Source organism: Phoca vitulina, unplaced genomic scaffold (genome assembly GCF_004348235.1).
Source record: "Phoca vitulina isolate PV1807 unplaced genomic scaffold, GSC_HSeal_1.0 scaffold56, whole genome shotgun sequence".
Lineage (NCBI taxonomy): Eukaryota > Metazoa > Chordata > Mammalia > Carnivora > Phocidae > Phoca > Phoca vitulina.
This window is the reverse complement of record NW_022589759.1, coordinates 8,600,597-8,622,487: the sequence shown is the minus strand read 5'-3', so window position 1 is coordinate 8,622,487 and position 21,891 is coordinate 8,600,597. Positions and strand designations below refer to the sequence as shown.

The following is a 21,891-nucleotide window of genomic DNA, read 5'->3' as shown; positions in this document are numbered from 1 at the left end:
TAAAATATTTCCTTCCTGACCTTTGGTAAAGAAAGTTTGAGGACCCTTGAATTAGAAAATTAACTAGTTGGGGGAGCCTGGGTGGTTCCGTTGGTCAGGCCTCTCTGCCTTTGGCTCAGGTCATGATCCCAGAGTCCCAGGATAGAGCGCGACCTCTGGGCTCCCTCTCCCTCTGCCCCGTGCTCGTATGCTCTCTCTCTCTCTCTCAAATGAATAATTAAAATCTTAAAAAAAAAAAAGAAAGAAAATTAACTAGTTGGTGTTACCTAAACTTTTTGGATAGTTGTTAAGTTTCTTGTCTACACATTTAGATGAAATCGTGTATCAAAGATGGTGTATCTATACTAAGATGCTCGAAGGCAAACACAGTGTGACTTCTGTTGATAAGAGGAAAAGTCCACTGAGATTGCAAGAAATCAGGACCTAGATGCTAAGACTGTCTGACACTCTGACTTCTGCTTTGCTGTGGTTATTGTTGGTTGAAAAGTAGCTTTAACTGGTCAAAGCAAAGGCCTCCTCTCCTGCTACTTAATGAAAGCCCAGTTTTTAACTTTTAACTGAAGGTCTTGTGGAAGTTCATCTCTTGCTCAATCACTGAGGATCACGTGAGACATAATTTGGAGACAGTTTCTATCAAATCCTATTTGGACCGGGCAGAAAAGTTTTCAACCGACAAAACCACCAAATAGGTTATGATAAAGAATAAATACCACCTGCCCTGGACCTAGGTGAATGTGGGATCACCCACAAAGTAATAGAGCTTTGCACCGAGGGTGATACTGGGCAATCCGCTAAATAAATCATCTATTTAAAAAAAAAATCACATAGTTGAGGGGATGCGCACTTATAAACCCACTCTTCAATAGAGAAGTACTTAGGGTGCAGTAAGTAGTTTAAACAAAATTAGTGGAAAACCAGGGAGTTTAAGGGAGCAAGAGATCAGGTTTTCTGGGCTCACCACACATCAGGTGATTTAAGCTAAAAATGGCTTAAAATACCGCAATCACTTGAAACGCCTTACATAAACTGACCAGGAATCTGGGGCATTCATGCTAAAGACAATTTTCTTCTCCTCAAGATAAGGGATGGGGAATTAGTCATAGGGTATTTCCAGATAATGTAGTTAACACCTCGTGTAATATTAGGTGGGCAGGGAGCTCTGCTCTCGGGCCCAAAATTGCTCCTGCCAGTTCTAATAAGGAATGTGTGTATTTTTAAAGTCTGGGTAGCCACCGATGAGTCATTTCCATAATATGCCTCCCTTTGGTGTGAAATGGGGCAGAAAGTGCCCCCAGCGGCTGTTTTGGTAACTTGTTCAGGTATTCATTCATTCGTTCGTTCATTCATTCATTCACTCATTCATTCATCACATGGTTCCTAAGCACCTGTGCCAGGCACAGTGCTAAATGCTGGAGAGGCGTGTGGAAATAAAATCTCCTTTTCAAGGGCCTTATTGTCCGGCGGGTATTTTCTTATCATCTAGACAGTGCAAGAAATGATTCGACAGCAGAAAGAGATGTGGGGTTGTACCTGGTACGGTTCCTCTTGGCCACGGGAAGGTATAGTGTGGAAAGATTTCTCTTGAGGTGGCAAGGTGATTCAGATGCACCACCAAAGCTGATGAACCTGGCTCTATGTTGATAAAGGCAGCCTTCCTCTTACTTTTGTTCCTTTTTTTTTTTTTTTTTTTTTTGCCTCTCATTTAATTTTCTACGTGGAGCCTATCTGCTTTGCTGATTCTCAGAATCAGCAAATGGTGGGAAGAACATGAACTTGGGGCCCAACCATCCCTCCTCACATCTGAGTCCCAGCTCTGCCACTTACTGACAGCGTGTCCTTGGGCAAGTTGCTTAACCTCTCTGAGCTCCTTTTTCATCATGTGCTGTAGGACTGAGATGAAGGGCCAGCCACTGTTGTAGCCAGTGACCGGGGAGAAGGTGAACGACAACAGAAGAGTCACTTGTGGTCCTTGTCCCCCACACCCTTCTGCTGCTTCATTTTGGCTGATGCAGAGTGGCGAGAAGTTGGTCTATGTGGCTGTGGATCCCCGAGGAGATGCTAATTTTCGGCCCTGTCTCACCCCTCTGATCCAGAGACAAGGCAAATGCTTTCTGTTCTCTCTGTACCATATTCTCTTTCTGGTGCTTTCTGGGGGAATCTCACAATACACAGTAGGAAGCACAGGCCAAGATCCCAACCACGTGCAACTTCTTCTGCAGATGGGTGCCCACGTGTGCGGGCCTGGAAAGTGAGGGCAGTCGGAAGTGCCCAGAGGAGGAGCAGGACGACCTCTGTAAGAACTCCTGGGTGTGGGATGGAAGCTCTCGGCGCCCCACAGCACAGGGGGCCTCAGTGGTTGTGGGGCGTTCGCCCAGATGCTGGTGGCCTGCAGCCTTGTCTCTGCTGTGCTTGCTCTTCGGGTCCTGCTGGCACTTGGGCCCAGCAGGGGCCTGATGAACAAAGCTTCACGGGGGGGCCAGTGCTTCTGAGCCATGTGTTTTGGGAAGCGCCTCTGTCTTACTCCCCTGGGACCTCAGATGATGAGAGGTGGTGGTCGCCCAACAAATCAGATTTCATAAGTAACAGTCTGTGTTGTCTCTCCACGGATAAGGCATGCTTTTCATTCAGGCTTTTAAAAATACTGTAAATAGCTCCCCCCCACCCAAGCCCCTTTTCTCAACGCAGGTCACCCAACCAGCCAAGGACCCTATTGGTTTGGTGGAGAGGGAGGCACGACCCCCTCCTAGACCAGAGACAAGTCAGGATCCCTAGAAGATCTCAAAGGGGTGGAATGTGGGGGAAAGCTGAATCGGTAGGTTGGCAGGATTATGGTTCGCCTCATCCGTACCTTGGCCTGAGCTCAGTTTCCCACCTGCTCTACAACCTACCACAGAATCCCTATGGACGTGGCACCTGTCAGTTCTTCCCCCAAATAGGTCACTTATCCCCCACGAGGTTCCACAGTTTCATCAAGGCTTGCCCTCTGCTTGGTAGAGGTGCACTACTCTGGTATCGCTGGTATCTCAAGGGTAAGAGGACACATCACCGTGTCAAGGCTCTCTATGAGCCTGCGTCCCTTCTCCTTTTGGAGTGAGACTCTGGACAGCCCTCCAGCCACAGACACACAGGGCTCCAGAAGGCAGGGCTCCAGAAGGCAGCCCCTGAGCCCACTTTCCTTCACGGCAGAGTGTCTGCGTGCAAACCGCTAACCCTGTGGGCCCAGAGCCTCTCAGAAATCTGCTGGAAAGCAAGCTCAGGGACAAGAGGAAGCTCCTCGGGACCTACAGAAGCATCTTAGCTCCTGGCCTGCCCTGCTAGCGTGGCCTTTGGGGTCACAAGGCATGGGATAGAATCCCACGTTTGCCAGTAAGAACTGAGAGAGTTCTTTAATCTCTGTGTGTCTCAGTGTTCTGTGATTTCCCAGCATTGTTGTGAGGACAACATATGTGTGGTATGTGTGTGTTGAGAGAGAGAGAGAAAGCAAGCTTAGGTCACTGTCTGGCACGTAGGAAGCATGTAAAATGTAGCTCTGCTGTGAAGCACAACTTGCAGAAAACCACCATGTCAAAGTCAAACCAACGATCACTTGGAAAGGAAAAAAATCTGACCAGTGATTTTGTTTATGCAGCAACTGAGTTTGAGTGATAGAATTTTCCTCTGCGCTGCAAAGGGTACTCATTCAATCATTCTGCATTCGTCTCTTTAGAAACACTGGCTAAGCATCTGTACTGTGTGCCAGGCACTGGACAGAGAGCCAGAAACCCCCCTCCCCGAGGTCATAGTCTACAGCACACAGGACCATCTAGTAAGGTTCACGATGGGCAGGGAAGGTGAGGACAGCTGTCTGTCATAGCAGGTGACGCCTGAACTTGGTGATGAAGCAAGGTGTCTCGTGCACACCTGCCCCACATGAGATCTCTGCGCGGACACCTCCTGCGGTATGGGCAAGCCTCCCTGGTTCTCTTCTCCCCAGTGCCAGCCTTTGGCACTCCTGCAGTTCCCGAGGCGTGTTGTGTGGATTGCTCATTTCCGGCCGCCTCCCCCTTCTATAGGCATAGCTGGGCCGAGTCAGGAGTCACCACTTCTCCATCTGCTTCCCATCTTCCAAAATTCTTGCTGATGTTTCTTGATCATGGAGTTAAATAGTTGTCCCCCCTGCCTTATTATGCTGTTAATAGAGTTTCTGGAGGGATTGCGGGCAAAAATGCCTGAATCCACCGTGTCTGACCAGAAGCCCCCCCCAGTCTATGCTTTCCTCGCCACACCACCCCCGCCGCACACTGAAGGATGAGAAAGGATGGTGCAGGCAGGGAGGCACGCGAGCCCCTGGGACTACTGCTGTGACTTCTCCTAGCGCCGTGCTGTTCTGACGTGTTGAGCGCGTGCCGTGTGCGTGCCAGCCCTGTGTAAGTGCATTGCACACACAGTCTGATTTAGTCATCAAAATTACTCTCTAAGGATGTCAGCATCTCGAATTTACAGATGAGAAGACAGCTTCAGAGGGGTCGAGTGCATTTCCCAAAGCCAGACAGCTGCCGTGAGCTGCAGGTTGGCAATCCAGGCGGCAGGCCGCGGCTGGGGTCGGCGTGCGGGATCGGCGGGCAGTGCTCTCGGGACCCATGCCCGAGGGGCCGAGTGGCAGGCGGGGGGTGTGGGCAGGGAGAGGGTCGAGCTGTACTGTGGGAGCAGCAGACACGTCAGCCCATCTCCAGGAGCCTGAAACCAGGGTGGCCCTTCAGAGAGGTCCTGGACTGGAACAGAGAGGCCAGCTGGTCACAGAGGCGGCCTGCCGCCTAGAGGGGTGCGTCCTTGGGCAGGGCAGCTTGCTTTGGCTGAGAGCAGCTCCCGAGGGAGGACTCGACCCGCAGTGGGCATCAGCCCAGCCGCTGGGGAAATGAGTGGCCCCTGGTCCACACCACAGCACCTGCTGGAGAGCCACGTGCTCACGTGGAAGCCATACCTCTGTAACTTGAGGGTCCATTCGTGTAAGTGGGGTACAGGGATAGAAGAAAGGGAGAGGAGAGAGCTAGATAGGTAGCCATCTTGTCTAGTCCGGGAACTGGTACCTCGTGAAGGGGCTGGTGCTGAGGGGGATAATAGTTAAGTCAGATCAGACAAGCCCTGTGTCTGGGGGAAACACTCCAGATGGTGGTACACGGGATCCTAGAGCAAATTCGGCTGGTGGGGTTAGTTTGACCTTCTTGATACTCATGTGTCAGGGATTTCAGCTGAGAAGGGAAAGACAGTTTCACTCCTTGCCGACATCAGTGGTTTGTCTTCCTTGTTTGAAAATGCTGTTCCTCCCGTAGAGGAAAGATTCGGTTAACTCAGGTGGCAAAGCCCCCTTTGTTTAAGGTCTTCACTTCGAAAGCAGGGACAGTAATATCATTAAGTTATAGGACAGACTTCTCGTGCAGTTTAATCGGTAGAAACCTGTTTGTGCGTTCATCTGAGGAAGTACCAAAACCAAAAACAACTTCGAGGTTTATCACCTTTGATAAAGTCACAGAAGTGCAGCGTGAACAAACACCTTCCTCTTCTCTGTGTCTTTGCCTGTTGGTGGACAAACCGAACCAAAGGACCTTCAGCTTAAGAACGTGTACCCTAACTGTGTATTGGAAGCTCCTGGATACCAGTGGGTTATCTCTGCTCACTGGGCTTGTGATGTTGGGCAAAAGGAGTGAATTCTGAGACTATGTGCCCGCTTCCATTAATACCTGAAAAATAATAATTTGCTGTCCTGAGATTTCCAGTCTGATAAGTGGTCCCCATCTCTTCTCCCTGACACCGTACCTCCCCAGTGTCCATTCCTTCCTCCCGTAGCTCCTGTTCTCACCCACAACCCCACAGAGTCCCAGATCCTATATCGCTCAATGGGAGACATAGTGAGGGGGGCACATGCATCTGTTATGATATATGGATGCCACCTAAGGCAAGAAATAAGTGGTTTTCAAGGATGCTGAACTCATAGAGAACACAGTTCTCAGGGAGTCAGGGAAATGACGAGGTCTGGAGTCAGGAAGATCTGGGTTTGGATCCTGGCACGGCATTTCAGGAGCTCTGTGTAACCTTGACCAAGTATCAGGTCTGTGAATCTCAGTTTCCTTATCTCTGAGGTGAGGTCATAATCTACCTTGCAGAGTTGTTGCAGTATTAAATCAGACGCTGTTGCCAAGTTTCTAGAATGATGTTTAGTACTCATAACTGATTCAGTATATGTTGGCAACTATGGTTACCTTGGGTTAGGGGAGCCACCTGAGTGAAATCAGCTTTTAGGTTATGGAGACCGACTTGAACAAAATCTAAAAGTCACAGGTCTGTGTCACTCTGACCCCCAGACACCCTAAACTGGTTTGCGTTTCTAGTTTGCCACTGTGCCTGATGGGCCCCAGTGGTTTTATGACCTTGAGGTCCTGGCCTGTTTTGTCCTGCCTCATGATCTTCTTCAAACAGTCCCTAGTGTTGTGCTCCGTGGGCCCTCCCCCAGGGGGGTGGGTGCTAGGACAGCATCACACACCAGCCCCCCCAGGCTGACTGCGTGTACCTCTTCCCAGCCCCACACTCGGATGGTCATGTTGAGGGTATTTCCTCATGGGTTTCGGCAGAAACTGCAGATCAAGGCCCCCTCTCCCCTCCATGTTCCAGTGAGCCAGTCACTAAACATTAACCAACTGTCACCAACTCTGCTTACACGGTCATGTCACCTAAGCAAAGCAAAGCACCTGATGGGAAAGTAAATTTTAATTATCTTCCTTGACTCCTCACCCCCACAAAAGGATGACTGTGATGGTGACCCCAGATTCTTGATGGCCTTAGAAACACCAGACAAAATCTACAGCTTTGCAATTCATTTATTCACTCTCCCGATTTCCTATTCATTCTGGTGAAAACCTGAACACCCAAGACACAGGGTAGGGCCTGTCTCACCATGGTAGTGGGAGGTGCTTGATGCATGGACCCTAGAGATAACGGTGGCCTGAGTCTGAAGCCCTAGCATTCCAATGAGCAGGAAGTTATCCTTCTCAGCCTCTAGGGAGGGATTAAATGGTACTGAAATCTGGAGCAGTTATGGATCTGCCCTTATATGTAGTACAGTTTAAATCAGTTGGCCCTTTACCAAAATCTAGGGAACGAGAAGCAGCGTTAGAGAATAGTAAATATGAAAAACAAGTAAGGAAAACAAACCCGTCCCCTTTTATACTTATTGAAAGGTTATCCTTCCTAGGACCTGCTCCCTCCTCTGATCACACAGTCAAGGTAACCAACACGTGGAGTCACTGTCATTGTGTTTTCGTGGGTAGTTGAAGCCCTGGCCCCCATCCCAGTTTTAACATCAGGCTCACGAGTCTGGGATGCCCCTTATGGAGCAACTAACTAGAGACGTGTATCCTACCCCTGGATAAATGACAAGTGTCATTGTGAAGGCCTGGTGTCTGTGGCCCAAGATGCCATGCAGCAAAGAGGGAAAGGGCATGGGCAGCTCAGGTTCAAATGTCAGCACCGCCGCTTACTAGCTGTGTGACCTTGGGCAAGTGGCTTAACCTCTCTGGACCTCAGATGCCATGTCTGTCAAATGGGAGTATGATAAATGGGATGGTACCCATGAAAGATGTCATGCAAGCCTAGGATGCTCAAAAAGTGTTAGCTACTTATTGTTGAAAGATCTACTACAATGATAGTGTAAAGTCTTGCACTGTAGGTGTGCAATGCTCCTGTGTCCGTCTGGATGCGAGAACATTCCCATTTCTCCTGCTGCCAGTGTTAAGAGTGGGGTTTTGGAGCCCAAGAGATTGGGTTCAGCTCCCAGCTCTGCCACTTGTTCTTTGACCTTTGCCTCTTTGGGGCTCAGGGCCCTCCCTACCTATAGTTTGGGTTAGTGGCCTCAAAGAAATCTGGCACAGGTGGGACCCTTCCTGAAAGCATTAAAGTCACATGAGTCCCTTAGCATGAGGCAGGCAGGTGGCACAAAATCAGAACTCAATAAACAAGAATTATTAGTTAAGTCATTGTACTTGTTAAGACTCAGTTTACCTATAAATGAACTGTGGATAAAGCTACTTCCGGAGCGCTCTTGCAAAAAGTCTAGGGCTTGGCTAGAATGTGCGGCAGAAGCTCTCACGCCCCACACGGATTCCTACATGAAGGGTCCTGCCTTGTAAAGTCCGTCAATTAGGAATCCCGAGGGCACAGCCAGCAGAGGACAGATTTTCAGCCACCTTGACAATTTGAGGGCCAGCCAAACCGCTGGCCTCTGTCCTCGCCGACACCTTGTTTGGTAGGTACGCCTTCCTTTTCACAAGCCAGGAAATTATGAGAGGATGACTCCTATCAGCTGTGGCAGCCAGAGGGGGAGAATGCAGAGTAAGATGTTCCTCGGTGTACTCTGTTGTCATGAGTTCAGCATTTCTCCGAACTTGGAGGGCAAGAGAGTTCCAGCTGCAGTTGGCTGGTCACGGGCCCGCCCTGGTGGCTCCTGCCAGACATTAACCCGAGCCCTGCCAGCCTCCAAGCCCTCCTTTGCCTGAGAAGCAGTTGGTAGAAGAGGAACCTTGTAGGGGAAGGGCCTCCGACCCCTTCTGGGGTATGTCCAAAATCATACGCAGGCAAAAATGACACCCCCGAGGCAGAGGACACCAGTCCAGAAACCAGGGATCTAAGGAATGAGAAATGGAGCTCAGAAAGGAGGACGAGGGTCCCTGAGGCTCTGCAAACAACAACTTGGCCGTCAGAGGGGTTAAATCACCCAGGCAGGGGACATGTGCACAGCCTGATGGGGCTCGTTTTCCACATTTGTGCGTAATTCCAGGATGCCATAGAGCAGACAGGGTGTGGGGTCAGAAGGAACATTAGTCAGGAACTAGAACATGGGCTTTGAACCAAGACAAGCTCAGTTTGGATTGGCTCTGACCCTTCCCAGATGCGTGGCCGTGAGTAGCTTTGCCTCCTTAGCCTTTGTCGGGCTCCATGAGAATACCGACCTGGTGAAGTGCCTGTGAGGATCGGAAGTACTAATAGGTCATTATCATTGTCATTATTGTTTTGTTGTTGGCTGTGGCAGCTGGGATTGGACTAGCCCTCTCTTCAGCCGTCCAGCCTCACACTCTTCCCAGCCCAGACACAGGAGCCGAAAGGCAGACATGTAGGCTTCGTATCTGGTAGGGTTTGAAGGGATAGAGGTGGGGGTGCTGGGTCAGCCTGGAGGAGAATTTCCTACTGGAGAAAAGTTTAAATATGAAGTTAGGCAGCAGAGCGTGGTTGCCAGTGGGGGCACCCTACCCCAAACATCAGAATTGGGCTGAAATTGTCTTTTAGCTTCTCAAATTTGGAGTTGACCATTGTCAGCTGGAGGACTGTGAGCAGGAGGACAGGCCGGGCCAGTGGGTTGCCCATTCAACCATCTTGTGCCCCGATGTGGTCCCGATGACAGCAGCCCCTGCCTCCCCCTGCAACAGCCACAGCCCTGCATCTGCACTGGTTCCGGCTCTCCCGAGCACTCTGCACACCTCTCCATCTAGGATCTTTGGGTCCAAATCGCAGACACTCTCATCAGGCTGGAAGGCATCAACATTTCTGCACCTCGCCAGTGAAAGGACACCCCTCCGCCTTCAGGAACTCAGAATCGAAAGCTAAATTAAATAGCCACCAAATGAATGGATGCAAATTCACATCCCGTCGTGCGTGGGTCACTTTTGCTCTTGAGATAGTTGATTTCTGGGCTTTGAGTTGGGGACCCCACCTGCCTGGTGGGAGTAGTATGGCAAAACCGGTTTTCATGTTTTGAGGCAAAAATCCTACTGGTAGAATTAGAAGGATGGGATTAATTGCCCCTGGGAGGTAGAATAGAGATGCGCATGGGCCCTTTATGGAAGGAACACCTGAGCCAGGTGGGCATGAATTTCAAGAAGGATGTCACCACTTACCAGGTGGAGGACTTCAGGCCACTCAGTGCTACTTCTGTGCCTCAGTTTTCTCATCTATAAAATGGGTATCCTACCCCACGGGGATGGCTGTGTGTATTTTCCCAACATTTTATTATAAAAGCTTTTAAGTATAAAACTTGAAAGAGTATTGTAGCCGCCACCCATGACTACCTAGATTCTGCGTTTTTACTGCACTTGCTTGCTCACCTAGGGGTCCATCTGTGTATCCCTTTCTCTAGGCGCCATTACACAGGGAGATTTGGAGGATTTGGAGGAGATATGTGTGAAGGGCCTAGGAGGCGAGAGGTGGGCAGTGGTGTTTGGAATTTTAGAGGACCTAACAAATAATTGTGGCCGTTGTTCGTATGTCGGTGCCCCAGGGAATGGATGTGAACTTGGGTCTGGTTGCTGCAGCCAGGGAACCAGAGGAGCAATGGACTCCATGGCCCGCATGGCACCCAGAGCGCTGGGTAAGGTTGGTGAGAAAGATGGCTGCCCCTTGAATTTTGAAGGCAAAAATGGCGTCAGCTCCTGGGCTATTCCCACCCTCCCACGCTGCCACCCGGACAGCAGAACACGCAGGTCTTTCCTTCTCCCCCAGTCCCTGCAGGGCGGAAGAGGTGATGTTGATTCTTGTTAGAATAGAGGCTAGAGTCTCTCCCAGCCCACGGTGAATTCAGAGGGCATTCTAAAGGGAAAACCACAGGGAGTGAGGGCTGGTTCTTCACTTGCTTTGCAGGAGAGTAGGCTCAGATTCGTAGGGGATGCCAGAGCTGGCTCAGTTTTCTAAAGCCCTAACTCTGCAGCATTCTTCAAGGGCTCCAGAGAGTTCCCTGTGCCATCAAATTAAGTTTGGACACTTCAATAAAAAAGTCCCGAAGGAAACTGTCAATTAATGCATTTACACTGAAGCATCATACTTGGGAAAAACATCTTCAAACACAAACGATGTTTTCCAACCATTAAAAAGTTTGCGTGCTGCTTGGTTTCCATAGATACCTGAGGTAATAGCCTCCTTCCCCTCACTGAAGAGTGAGCATTGCTCGATCTCTTTTTCCTTTTGCTTTTTTTTTTTTTTTTTACCTTGGTCTTTCATACCTTTTTCCTCCATCCCCATTTATGAAAACAAAAGGTAACTAAATTGAAACCTGGCAATGAAATTTGTCTGAGGGAGACAGCTTGATTTATAAGCTCAAGGGACTTCATTTTTGCTCACTTCCTTATTATTTCATGACTTCTACAAATAGCGTTGTTACCTGCAGGGAAGAAATGGAGAATTTTCAATTGATCAGATGATTTCCCCAGTCCATCAAACATATAAACATACTCGAAAGGGAAATGTTCATGTTCTGTTGAAGAGCAACTGAGTTTTGGCAGGGTGTAGAACAGAAGTTGGCAAACTGAGGCCAGCAGGCCAAATCTGGCCCTCTGCTTGCTTTTGTAAATAAAGTTTTATTGGAACACAGCCACATTCATTGGTGAACGTGCTATGGCTGCTTTCATAATAACAGTGGCCGATTTGAGTTGTGACAGAGACTGTATGGCCTACAGAGCCTAAAAGATTTTCTCTCTGACCTTTTGCAGAACAAGTTTACTTACTGACCCTTGGCATACAGGAAAGAATCAGGGTTTGGGAGGCATTTAATAGTGTCACTTTAGGCATGTGTTCATCTTGCTGTGACTCAGTTTCTGCATCTTTGAAATGGTAATGACAGGATCCTTTCATAGGGGTTGGGGATTGAAAGCACCTAGCACTGTGCTTTTTTTTTTTTTTTACTCCAGATTCTTTTGCTAGAAAAGTCCAAAGACGCCTATCGTATGATTCTAGAAGTTATTGAGGAAACCCAAGGAAAGTGGGTAGAAACGAAAGCCAAGTAGTTCCACAATGTTCCTGGCCCAGGTGCATGCCCATGTATGTCCTCCCTGGGAGAAGGGGAGGGAACGTGAGTGGAGCTCTGTTCAGGGATGAGAAAGCAAACAAAAGAAACCACAACCGTCTAGGAAGAAATCTTTAATTTCTATTCAGCTTTAAAGAGTTTGAGAGAGTTTTTTTTTTCCCTTTTAACAAACCAGTTCAAGTACATGCCTTCAGATTATAAAAGTACCTGAAATTGCCTAGAATATCAGCATGCATAGCTTGTTAGTATTTACATATATTTACATAGGGAAACAAGAGAAAGATCTACAGTTATTTACAGTCTACATAGGAGAAGAGAAAGGCAGCCTAATTGTATTTCCTAAAATACAGTAGATGAGTAGTCAGCACATGCATATTTAGATAATATTTGCATGATAGAATACAATTTTAAAAGAAAGACATACCTTTGTAACTTTCTATGCTAAAGTGTTGTATAATCAAGGTAATTTTTTTTTGTTTGTTTTGTTTCTAGTCTATTTGCATCGAGTGCTTTAAAATGTTCACTAACACCGAGGCAGAATTATTTACCCTGGCAATTAAAGCAACAGCACACACGATCATTTCCTACTAACTAGCAACAAGCTGCTGGTGAATGAAATATCTATTGTTTCTCATTACCCATCGAGCACTGTGACGAGCTCTCTCTGTATAAGGCAGTGCCTAAGCTATCACCACTAATTATGGACGTAATATCAATGAGACGCTCTCCACAGTGTGTTCTAAATGAAATATTAACAAGGCCAGCATCTTTGAGCCTGAGAAATGATCTGTTGTAGAGAGCTCGCTATGAAAACGCACAAACCTAATGCAGACACTGGGGCCAGGCATGGGTGCCTGCCTGTGAGATCTGAATTATCGCCAAGTCCATTCTTTTTTTTTTTCATTTGTTTCTGGAAGACAGAGTGAGTTAAGAGTTAATTTCTTGCCATGATGTGGCCCCATCAGGAGACCCCGTGGGTTTTATTACCACCCACCCCTGCCTTTCAGTACTATGTTGTAGAATATTTCTGTGACCTAGGTGTGAATGAACTGTCTACCTTAAAATCTGAACAGCTTGTTTGGGGGGTTTGCCCTGAAATCTGGCTTGCTCACAAAAACAGTCAGCTCTTGGTTTTCTCAAAGAACCGACGTGGCAGGCCAACTTGGCGGGGTGATTCCATGCAGCAGAAAGGAAGGGGGAAGCTTTTTGTTTCACCTGGACTGTGAAGATAGTCTTTGCACCATTATATTGCAACAGAACCCATTAATTCTGCCTGGCAATTATTTCAAAGGTTTATTTCAGTATACATGGCAAATACAGAGGCATACATTTATATACAGTATACAGAGCTAGCTATAACTGAGGATGAAGAAGTAGAGTAAAAACGTAAAATGTTTCAAATTAACACACGCTAAATATCTTCTTTTATCTCTTATAAACACCCAGTAGTCCTTCAGCCCTAGTGTTGGAGGCAGCCCGGTTGGAAAATTCCAGTAAGCCACCATCAGATCTGTCCCATGTGGAAGGATGATGCCAATTTTGGTGGAAAATTTCTATGGCTCTTCTGCTTAGCAGTTTCACACTAACCCGTGGAAGAATGGGTACCCCAATGCATTCTTCCATCCCAGCAAGAGAACTCCCCGTTTGGAAAGAAACGGTACTCTGAGCAATGTGGGTCATCCAGGCCACACTGGCAGGAAATGCCCAGGGGCTTCTTTCATGGCTAGGAGACAGTCCGTGGTATCCTGCCTTATTTGTAAGGACACCATCTCTCAGGCCCAATCGGCTGTAGGTTTTTGGCGGGCACAGATGGAAGGGAGACTAAACAGTAGTAGTATTGCCCACGTGGATTGTACCTGAGCCGTTCCTCTTCCTTTCCCTCATGCAGAGCACCCCCCCCCCCCCCCAATGCAGGTCTACAGTCTCAGAAAACAGCAGGTCTCAGAAAGATGAAATCATTCTAAATATTGCTTCTCCAGTCTTTTGAGACCAGACATAAATCTGTCATGGAGCCCTTGGAACATTTATGGCAGGGATTCTGGAACACAGAAGAGGTATGAAAAGGGCCTCATTTATTTCAAGGGAAAGTTCAGAACAGTTCATTGAATTGAAAACACAGGTCCTGAAAAGCCTACCAAGGTCAGTGCGCCCTTAAATCCCGCTGATAGCCTAAGTGAAAATCCTCCCGTGCCTGGCCTTCCCAGAATAAACATGGCTTTGGGCCTCTTTGGATGGTTGGGATTAGCTGCCTTTTCCTCCCCAAAACTTACTTAAGGCTAGTGAAGACAAATATATTCTTCTGTCTTAAAAAAAAAAAAAATCCTTTCCAGCTTTCCAACCTGAACCTGCTAGTCTCTGAGCTTGTGCCTGCAAATATTTCTCAGAGGAATAACGGCGGCGCTTGTCCTGACTTTGCGTCTCATTCTGCCCTGGTCTCCAAGTCATTCTCTTAAAACTCTGTAGTGACCTTGCTAGAAACCCATGCCTTTTGTCAAGGGGAATGCTGTGGTCCTTGTAGTCTGACTTGGATGTGGGGATATACTATTTGGGATACCTGAAGTGCAAACAAGAAAGGTTTCGTGTCACCTTGCAGACTGTCTCCGAATGGAGGCCTGTGGCTGTGTCTCCAAAGATGTACCACATTTGTTCTCCTTCAGACATTTCACTCAAGACACCCTTTGCAATTGCAGGTTCTGACCTGTGCTGGGACCAGCTACATTTCTGGTAATGGATTGGCCTAGCCCATTGCTTGGGCCTGCCACCTTCAAGCCCCCCCCCCATAGACCGTATCCCCAGTGTCACCTGGGGAATGGCACTCCTCTACCTACGGGGGGAGAGACAAGTCAACTGAAAAGAACCTCTGAGGTTTTCCACGCTGGAGAACCTGTTTTAGCAAAACAAACAAACAAAAAAACCTGTTTTCTTGTGGCAAGAGGAGAATATCCTAACTCACTGGGCATTTGAGTGGGCACTAATCATCCATAAGGCTGAAAGTCTGAATGCGATCTAAATGGATGTTCTGGAACACTCTCTCAGACTTTTAAAGCCTCCACAGTTAAAAGCAAGAATCTGCACTCCTAATCTTCACTGTTTTCTATTTGAGAAATTGAGTAGTATTTCCCTTCTGTAATAAATGTTAAGAACAGCCTGTGAGTTAGCAAAACTCCCAGAGGCTGTGGGGGGAGGGGGGGGAAGTTCTGTTTTGATGCCAACAGGAAGTATCCGCATGTATCCAAGCCCGTATGGTTTCAAGCCTCTGTGGGAATCAGTTGTTCGAAATCTGTAGGAGCAAATTTCTTAGGAACTCATTGCGGGAGGGTGGGGAATGGGGACCAGAGTCTCAGAGAACGTGTCAGGTATTCTCCTCCAAAAGGCCACCCTCATCCGACAGGTATGCAAATGTATAATATGGAGATTTGCTTAGGTTTCACTGGTTTTGATGTGGTTCAGTTCATGCTCTGAAAAAAGGTCTATGATCCAAGAGTAGGTTCCTTAGCTGGGCAAATCTGGCACATGGAGGTGGCATTTTGAATCAGGTGACCTTTCGGTTAAGGGCCATTTGCTATTGGATCATCTGAAGTGGCGCTGAGTCTTCAATCTTGTTAATTCCAAATGGATATAATTTCAATTTAGTTCACTGACTAAATCAACAATGGAAAAATTGTCCTTTTAACATTTCTCAGGTGAACACGTGACAACCCATTTCATCCTAGCCAGGGGCCTCACACTGTGGCCAGGCAAAGCGTGGCCGAGGAGGCCCTCATAGGGAAGCTTCTGCTGAGGGGGAGACACACAGCAGGGCCCGGGCCATAGGCAAACATCTGTGTCCTGTGTTTGGGAAGGAGGCTTTGCACAGCTTTGCACGGATTCTGGAGCGGGTCGATCTGTGTGGTTACCTATGTGGCTTTGAACACGTTGCTTTTAATCTCTGATACTAAGCAGGCTTCTCTGTAGTTGTCCCTGGCTCGGAGAGCTGGGTCGGGGTTAGAACATCGTGCTTCTAAAGCTCTCTGCACGGTGCCTGATGGGTTGTAAGCTCTCAATCCGTGCTAGCCATTGTCACCCCTCGAATAGTCCCTGTTGGCAGCTGCTCGCTAGAAGAGCATGACAGCTTGGAGGACAGTGTCCTTCGGGGGATACTGTCCTTTCAGGGGCTCTGTTCTAGTGCCTCCCGTAATTTTGGTGGAAGTGGGTGTGTTCCTTGATTAGCACTCACCTCACGACTGTCAACTGGATTGCATGAGCATCAACAGTGAAGGAAGGGGGTGGCTTGGGGCTGTGGTCATGCTCCTGGGGAAGGCCCCTGAGCCTTATTCCCCTGCACGCTGCCTGACTTCATGAACTAATGAAACACATGTGGGGGCTTAGACGATTGTTCTCTGATGGTAGGGAACGGACAACATCTGGGGGGCAGTTTGCTTTTGTTTGCCTCTCACATCGGAGATTTAAACCCGTAATTGTTTTTAGGAACAGATGTATACCAAGGTATCCGGAGATGAGCTCTGAATCACGGTGTTGCGCTTTTCCGGTAGAGTGGTTCCAGACTCTTCTGTCGGGAGTGTTACTGAGAGGGAAAGACAGAGGGTGTGGAGGCCGCTGCTGATGCCACCTGAGACGTGTGCGCTCATTCCCTCGTCTCCACCAAGGCTAAGTCACTGCCGTGTTCTGGGGCCACCAGACAGGTGGTTGGTTCTGCACTGGGCAAGTGTTTGTTCACCTTACAGACCCCAGAGGGGTAAGAGGGAAAGCTTGGAGGGTTTGGAGAGGCACCTGTGTTGCCCTCCTTCCATCACTGTCCCGGGAGTTCAGCACAATAATCTCCACCCACTTCCAAAAGGGCTCTTGTTCCCTGCCCTTGGGGTTCCAAGCTCAGGCTAACTTCCGTGCCATGTCTCTTGACACAACTACTTTTTGTTGAACTGACTCATTCAACATTTGCCGTACGATGTCCTGGTATCAATATGTCTGTAGTAAAGCAATCTTAGAACATCTACTACTCTCGAGATCATTGAATATATAGATATTCCGTGACAGTGTGTCTCTATTTTTTTATATGTCTCATAGTGAAATCTACTTTAAGACAGGAATATAGTCTTCCCTTTAAGTAAGCATGCATTTTAAAATAGAGGAACTTGAAAACTGAACATTGTGTAATATGTGTCCTTATTAAAATGTAAGTTAGAGTACTAACCAATGCATCACAAATATCAATATGTGGGTGATTTTTTTTCTCTACTATATATTTGTTTATCAGGAACCTCTGTATCTTTTCCTTTAAGAGAGTCAATATCCATTTGTATTCCATGCTGACAGCTCCAAATTGATGGCCAGCGGTTATCAAATAAATGTTAATGAAAAGCAGCTACTTAACATTTTCATCCCAACAAACGGTTTTGGAAGGATGGCTAATTTAGATCTCAGGGCCTCAACCATAAACAAACAACTGCTTTTTAAATCCCACCTTTCTGTAGTTCCAGATTGTACTGCAACTCTGACAAATGATTTCTGAAAGAGAATGATGAACCCTTATTACCAAGATACTCTTAACTTAATCCCAAAAAAGAATCGTAGGTAATTTTACATACACTATAAAGATTGATGGCACACTTCTCCTCTGGCAGCTCGCAAATGTTTGACTAGATCAGAAATGGCATTCCGGCATGATTAAAGAAAGATTCTGCTGGGCTTCCCAAAAATTCTCAGTCCCCGTGTCGTCCACACCCTAACTCACGCCGTGTCCCCAGGATGGAGCCGCGACACCCCAGTTCCCGGGGTTTGCAACTGTGCGCCACCTACAGGCTTCCGATAAATGGTTCTTAAAAATTCATTTAGGGGAACCCGCAGCTCCAGCCAGTGTTTATGTGTCGAGGTGTTGCTATTATTTTATCACGATGGATCAGTACAGCGGTGGTGACAACCAACAAGACATTGCTTCAGATATTTTATAGCAGAGTTGTTAACGTTATTTCCTTTATACGGCTCTTTCATCTTTTCTGAATTATGTACCGATGCCCCAAAAAGTAGCATGAAAGTCATTTGATGGTGATTAAAGGGCTCTTTTAAATTTTTTTTTTATCAGTTTAAAAATGTTTGTTTTATCCTGTATCAGCAGTACCGGCTTATTTACTAATGAGATTTCCCTAATGTGGCTCCGTCTCATTCTCATGATAGGCAGACCAAAAAGCTGATGAGCCAAAAATTAGAACTTGTTATTAAACTGTCATCACATCTGATCCTATAAAGATGTCACTCAGAGGCTGCCATGGGTACAGCTGAAAAGAGAATTCCCCGAGAAGCCAGGAGGGGAGCGGGCTTGGGACTGAAAGGGGCCGGCACCAGCTGAGTGGAGCAAGAACCCGGAGGCTGGCTTTGCCAAACGTCTGCAGGTCATCTTCGCAGGGAAGGTGGTCTTTGCTTTCAGGGGCCCCTACTGCACCACTTTCTTCTACAAAGCCAGCCCTTGGTAAAAGATGGGGCTTTTCTAAAATTTATGCTTTCCAGCATGGTAGCAACGTGTGAAATGAGGTCAACAGCAATTGCATTCAGATTCCTTGGAAGGAAAAGGCATGTCCCCCAGCTCCCCCGTCAACCTGATTCTCATCAACGAAAGGGCAGAATTTCTTTGCAAAAAGACCATTCCAACAGTGCAAGAGTGCACCATGATATCATTTTAGAAGGTCACGGTGGCAAGATACTACATTGGGTTTAGAAGAATTCCTCTTACTGCTTTCCCCAGTGGCCTACTTCGATCTTCTCTCAGGATTGGAGAGGTCCTGATCACTGTCGTGATGTGCAAATGCTGATGTTATAAGCACTCTCGAGCAGGGGTGGGGAGCCTCAGTTTGGGGGATGAGCTGACTGGATTCTCTCACCACTTGGGAGCTGATGGCAAATCACCTGACCAATCTTTGGTGGTTTTGGCAGCTGCAAAGTAAAATGGAAATCTAAGATATCCAGAAAATTATGCAAAACACCATCTCCACCTGAACTCTGCTAAGAATTGAGGCCAAGATGATATTTGGCTTGAGTTACCGGGATGAGCATCTCAGTTCTTCAATTTGTCTTTAGAGGCACTTTGCTTCCCTTTTTCCCCCACATGGGATGCAGAGGAGTCAGATAAACCACTCGAAATTTTTTCGATAAATGTGCCAGGTGCTAAGCTAAGGGTTATTAGCAATGATAATTCAGTGAGAGGGAATTTGGATGACATGAACCTATTTCCATTACACTTGAGCCACACAAATCAATTTGAAAAGAAATAGCTGAATCCAAGAAAGTAACTGGCTATTTGGGGAGCAGGCATGGTGCGGGGCTTGGGGAAGTTAAACACCCATTACTATTTAATTAAATCGAAGTCATGTCGGGTGTTCAAATTCTGAACTAATGGGACTTGTCCAACCCAGTCAAGGAGCCAGTAATCATCAGAATTCAAGTCTGATGATATCCTACCCCCACTCCACTCTACACCGCTCCCCACAATCCTGTCGCTTGACCATTTACTTTGCAGATTAATTCAAATATGACCATAGACACTGACACTGAAGTCCTCCCCTACCAAACAAGCAAAAAACTCAAGCCTGCTTTATAGCACTTTCCTAAAATTATAACACCTGGAGATCCTAATTCTCAAAATGACCTTGGCACCCAATAGTTCTAGAGCACAATCACAGTAAGCACAAATCAAACCATCTGGGGGGTGGGGTGGGGAATGTTTCTCCATGAAGCACTCCCCTTGGGCACAACGTCAACCCTGTAGGGGGCAGGAAAGATGGTAAGCTTTGGGTGGGGACAGAAATGCATTTCCCTCTCTGTCAAATGTCCTTAGTGTCTTCCCTAATGGTGACCTTATCCCCATTACCTCTTCCATCCTCTTCTGCCACCCCCCTCCCTATCAGCTGATAATTAGTTGGTGCAGCAAGGGCTGTGATGCACATAAATAATCATAAGATGCCAGATAAACTGTATTGGTTTTAAATTAGAGCCGTGCCTACCGTGTCTCCCTATGAACACCAGCCTATTATTTTTAATTATGGCTTGCAAAGCAAAGTGATTTCTTGCCCCCTTTACAGCATCCCTGACAGCATTGTGTCAGCCGGGATGATATGGTACCCCACCGGCATTCACATCCCTAGCCACAGCACCAACTCTTACTCAAAAGGTGAATCGAAGTAATCAATCACACTCATTGCAACTTACAATTTGAGGTGGGCTGGGAGGAAGTGTACCCCCTTAGTCACTGTCCCATTGCAAATATGGGGTGAATGTGACATTTACAAAAAGGTTTCCACAGGATCTGGATGAATTAATACATGTGTCGCATGTCTGCATGAGGCATGTATGTATGTATGGCAGGGAGTCCGTGTATATGTGTGTTTCAAGCATTTTCACACAGCACTGAAAACTCTTCCCCTAGCAGCACCGTGGTCGAAAATAAAGGAAAGATCAGGCACCAGTCCCTCTCTGGGTTTTCTATCTGATGGGCCCTTATTAGAGTGGTTGGTTTACTTCAGACAGATGGTTCTAGAAACATCTTGGTGTCAGATTGCCTCATGCATCGAGAAGTCAGTGGGTTGGATGAATTTGTTCTTGGGTGTTCAGAAGGTTGCCTGCCGTCTTTTTCTCTTTGCTCAGAAGAGACCTTTGATGTGACTGATCGATGTGCATATTTATTGTCGAAGCCTTTTCCTCTACGAGGTGTGAAAAGTGACGCCAGCAGAGTTGGTGAATCTGCTTTCCCAGAATGTCACATCATACCTTGTACAGGCACGTGCTGAGTTCAGGACCCTCGGCATCCGAACCAGGCGGGGCGAGGCTCGCTAATTCCCAGACAGAACGAAGTCAGCTCATCACCTCTTTTCTTTAAAAAAAAAAAAAATTTTTTTTTTTGGTCTTTTTTTCTTTGATTTCCAGCAACAAGGAGCTGCCACCACCGTCTACTGCGCTGCCGCTCCGGAGCTCGAGGGCCTGGGAGGGATGTACTTCAACAACTGCTGCCGCTGCCTGCCGTCCCCGGAAGCCCAGCGCGAGGAGACGGCCCGCGCCCTGTGGGCGCTCAGCGAGCGCTTGATCCAGGAAGGGCCGGGCAGCCCGTCGGGCTGAGCGCCAGCTCGGGGGGCATCGGTGCGCGCACCCGGCCCGCGTGGCTGCCGCCGCTGGACCCCGCCACCTGGTCGTCCGGCGGCTCTCCGTGCGCCCCCGACACAGACCCGCCGGAGTGAAGGGGATGAGAGTAGCCGCAACAGAGTGAAGAAAATGTCAAGTACCGATGGGAAGCAGGGAACTGCAGGGCCAAGGGGACAAGCTGTCTTTTCTGGGGCTGGGCGAGGCTGGCGTCTGCCTGCTTTCCTGGCGGTGGCCTGTTGGCAGGTGAACGCTTAGCTGGTGGGCAGGCTCCTGGCCTCGCTGTGGGAGCCCAAGCCATTCTCGCGCACTGTTCAGAATAGCCAGGCGCCCCCCGTGCCCCCAGCCGCCACCGCCGGCCCACTGTAGCCAGGAGCTGGCCTTCTTCTGTTTAGGGAAGAAGAGGCGGGTGCGTATCCTTTCGTTCGTCCTGACCAAGCCTGAGTGGGCGCAGCAGTGACTGGGGGAGAGAGCTCTGGGACCCCTGGTCCAGCCAGCCAAGAGGGAGGTGACACTTAGACATGGGGGGGATAGACAGTGCTGGTGGGTCGCAAAAGGGCTGGCCCACCGACCCCCTTGCCAAAGCTGCCCAAAAAATTCTTGAGAGATTATTACAAACAAATTTTGCAAATCATTCTCCAGACACCTTGGCAGGCAAGAAAGGAAGCATTGCGTCCATGAGAACATACAGGATACTTTGGGGGCAGAGGATAAAAAAGTTGTGCCCTTCGTTCCTCATTTACAGTTTCCAGAAGCAACCTGATGGTGGAGGTTCACAGCCTCCCTGTTATCCTGCTTGAGCGTTTCCACTTCATCTTCCTCTCCTCCCATCCTATGCTTAATAAAAGAACATGCTTGAATATTATCACCTGAAGTTTGCACTGTCTCTTTAACTGTTTGTTTCAGTTTTGTTTTTTGTTTTGTTTTGTTTTTTTAGAAAAGAAATCTAGAGG

General features: G+C 47.8%; 1 protein-coding gene and 1 long non-coding RNA gene across 3 annotated transcripts in view; one reads left to right on the top strand and one right to left on the bottom strand.

The window, feature by feature from the left end:
- WWOX (WW domain containing oxidoreductase) overlaps positions 1-20,933 on the top strand; it is a 929,603-nt gene extending 908,670 nt beyond the window's left edge. For both annotated transcript variants that reach the window (XM_032389774.1, XM_032389775.1), the window contains one exon: positions 20,729-20,933. In XM_032389774.1, the coding sequence (XP_032245665.1) occupies positions 20,729-20,917 (189 nt within the window). In that variant the 3' untranslated portion in view covers positions 20,918-20,933. The remainder of the gene's footprint in view (positions 1-20,728) is intronic.
- Positions 11,917-20,822, bottom strand: LOC116622965. The gene is made up of 2 exons (XR_004297651.1): positions 20,015-20,822; positions 11,917-18,742 (listed from the first exon to the last, which is right to left on the bottom strand). It is a non-coding gene; the product is annotated as an uncharacterized LOC116622965 (long non-coding RNA).
- Positions 20,934-21,891: the final 958 nt, after the last annotated feature.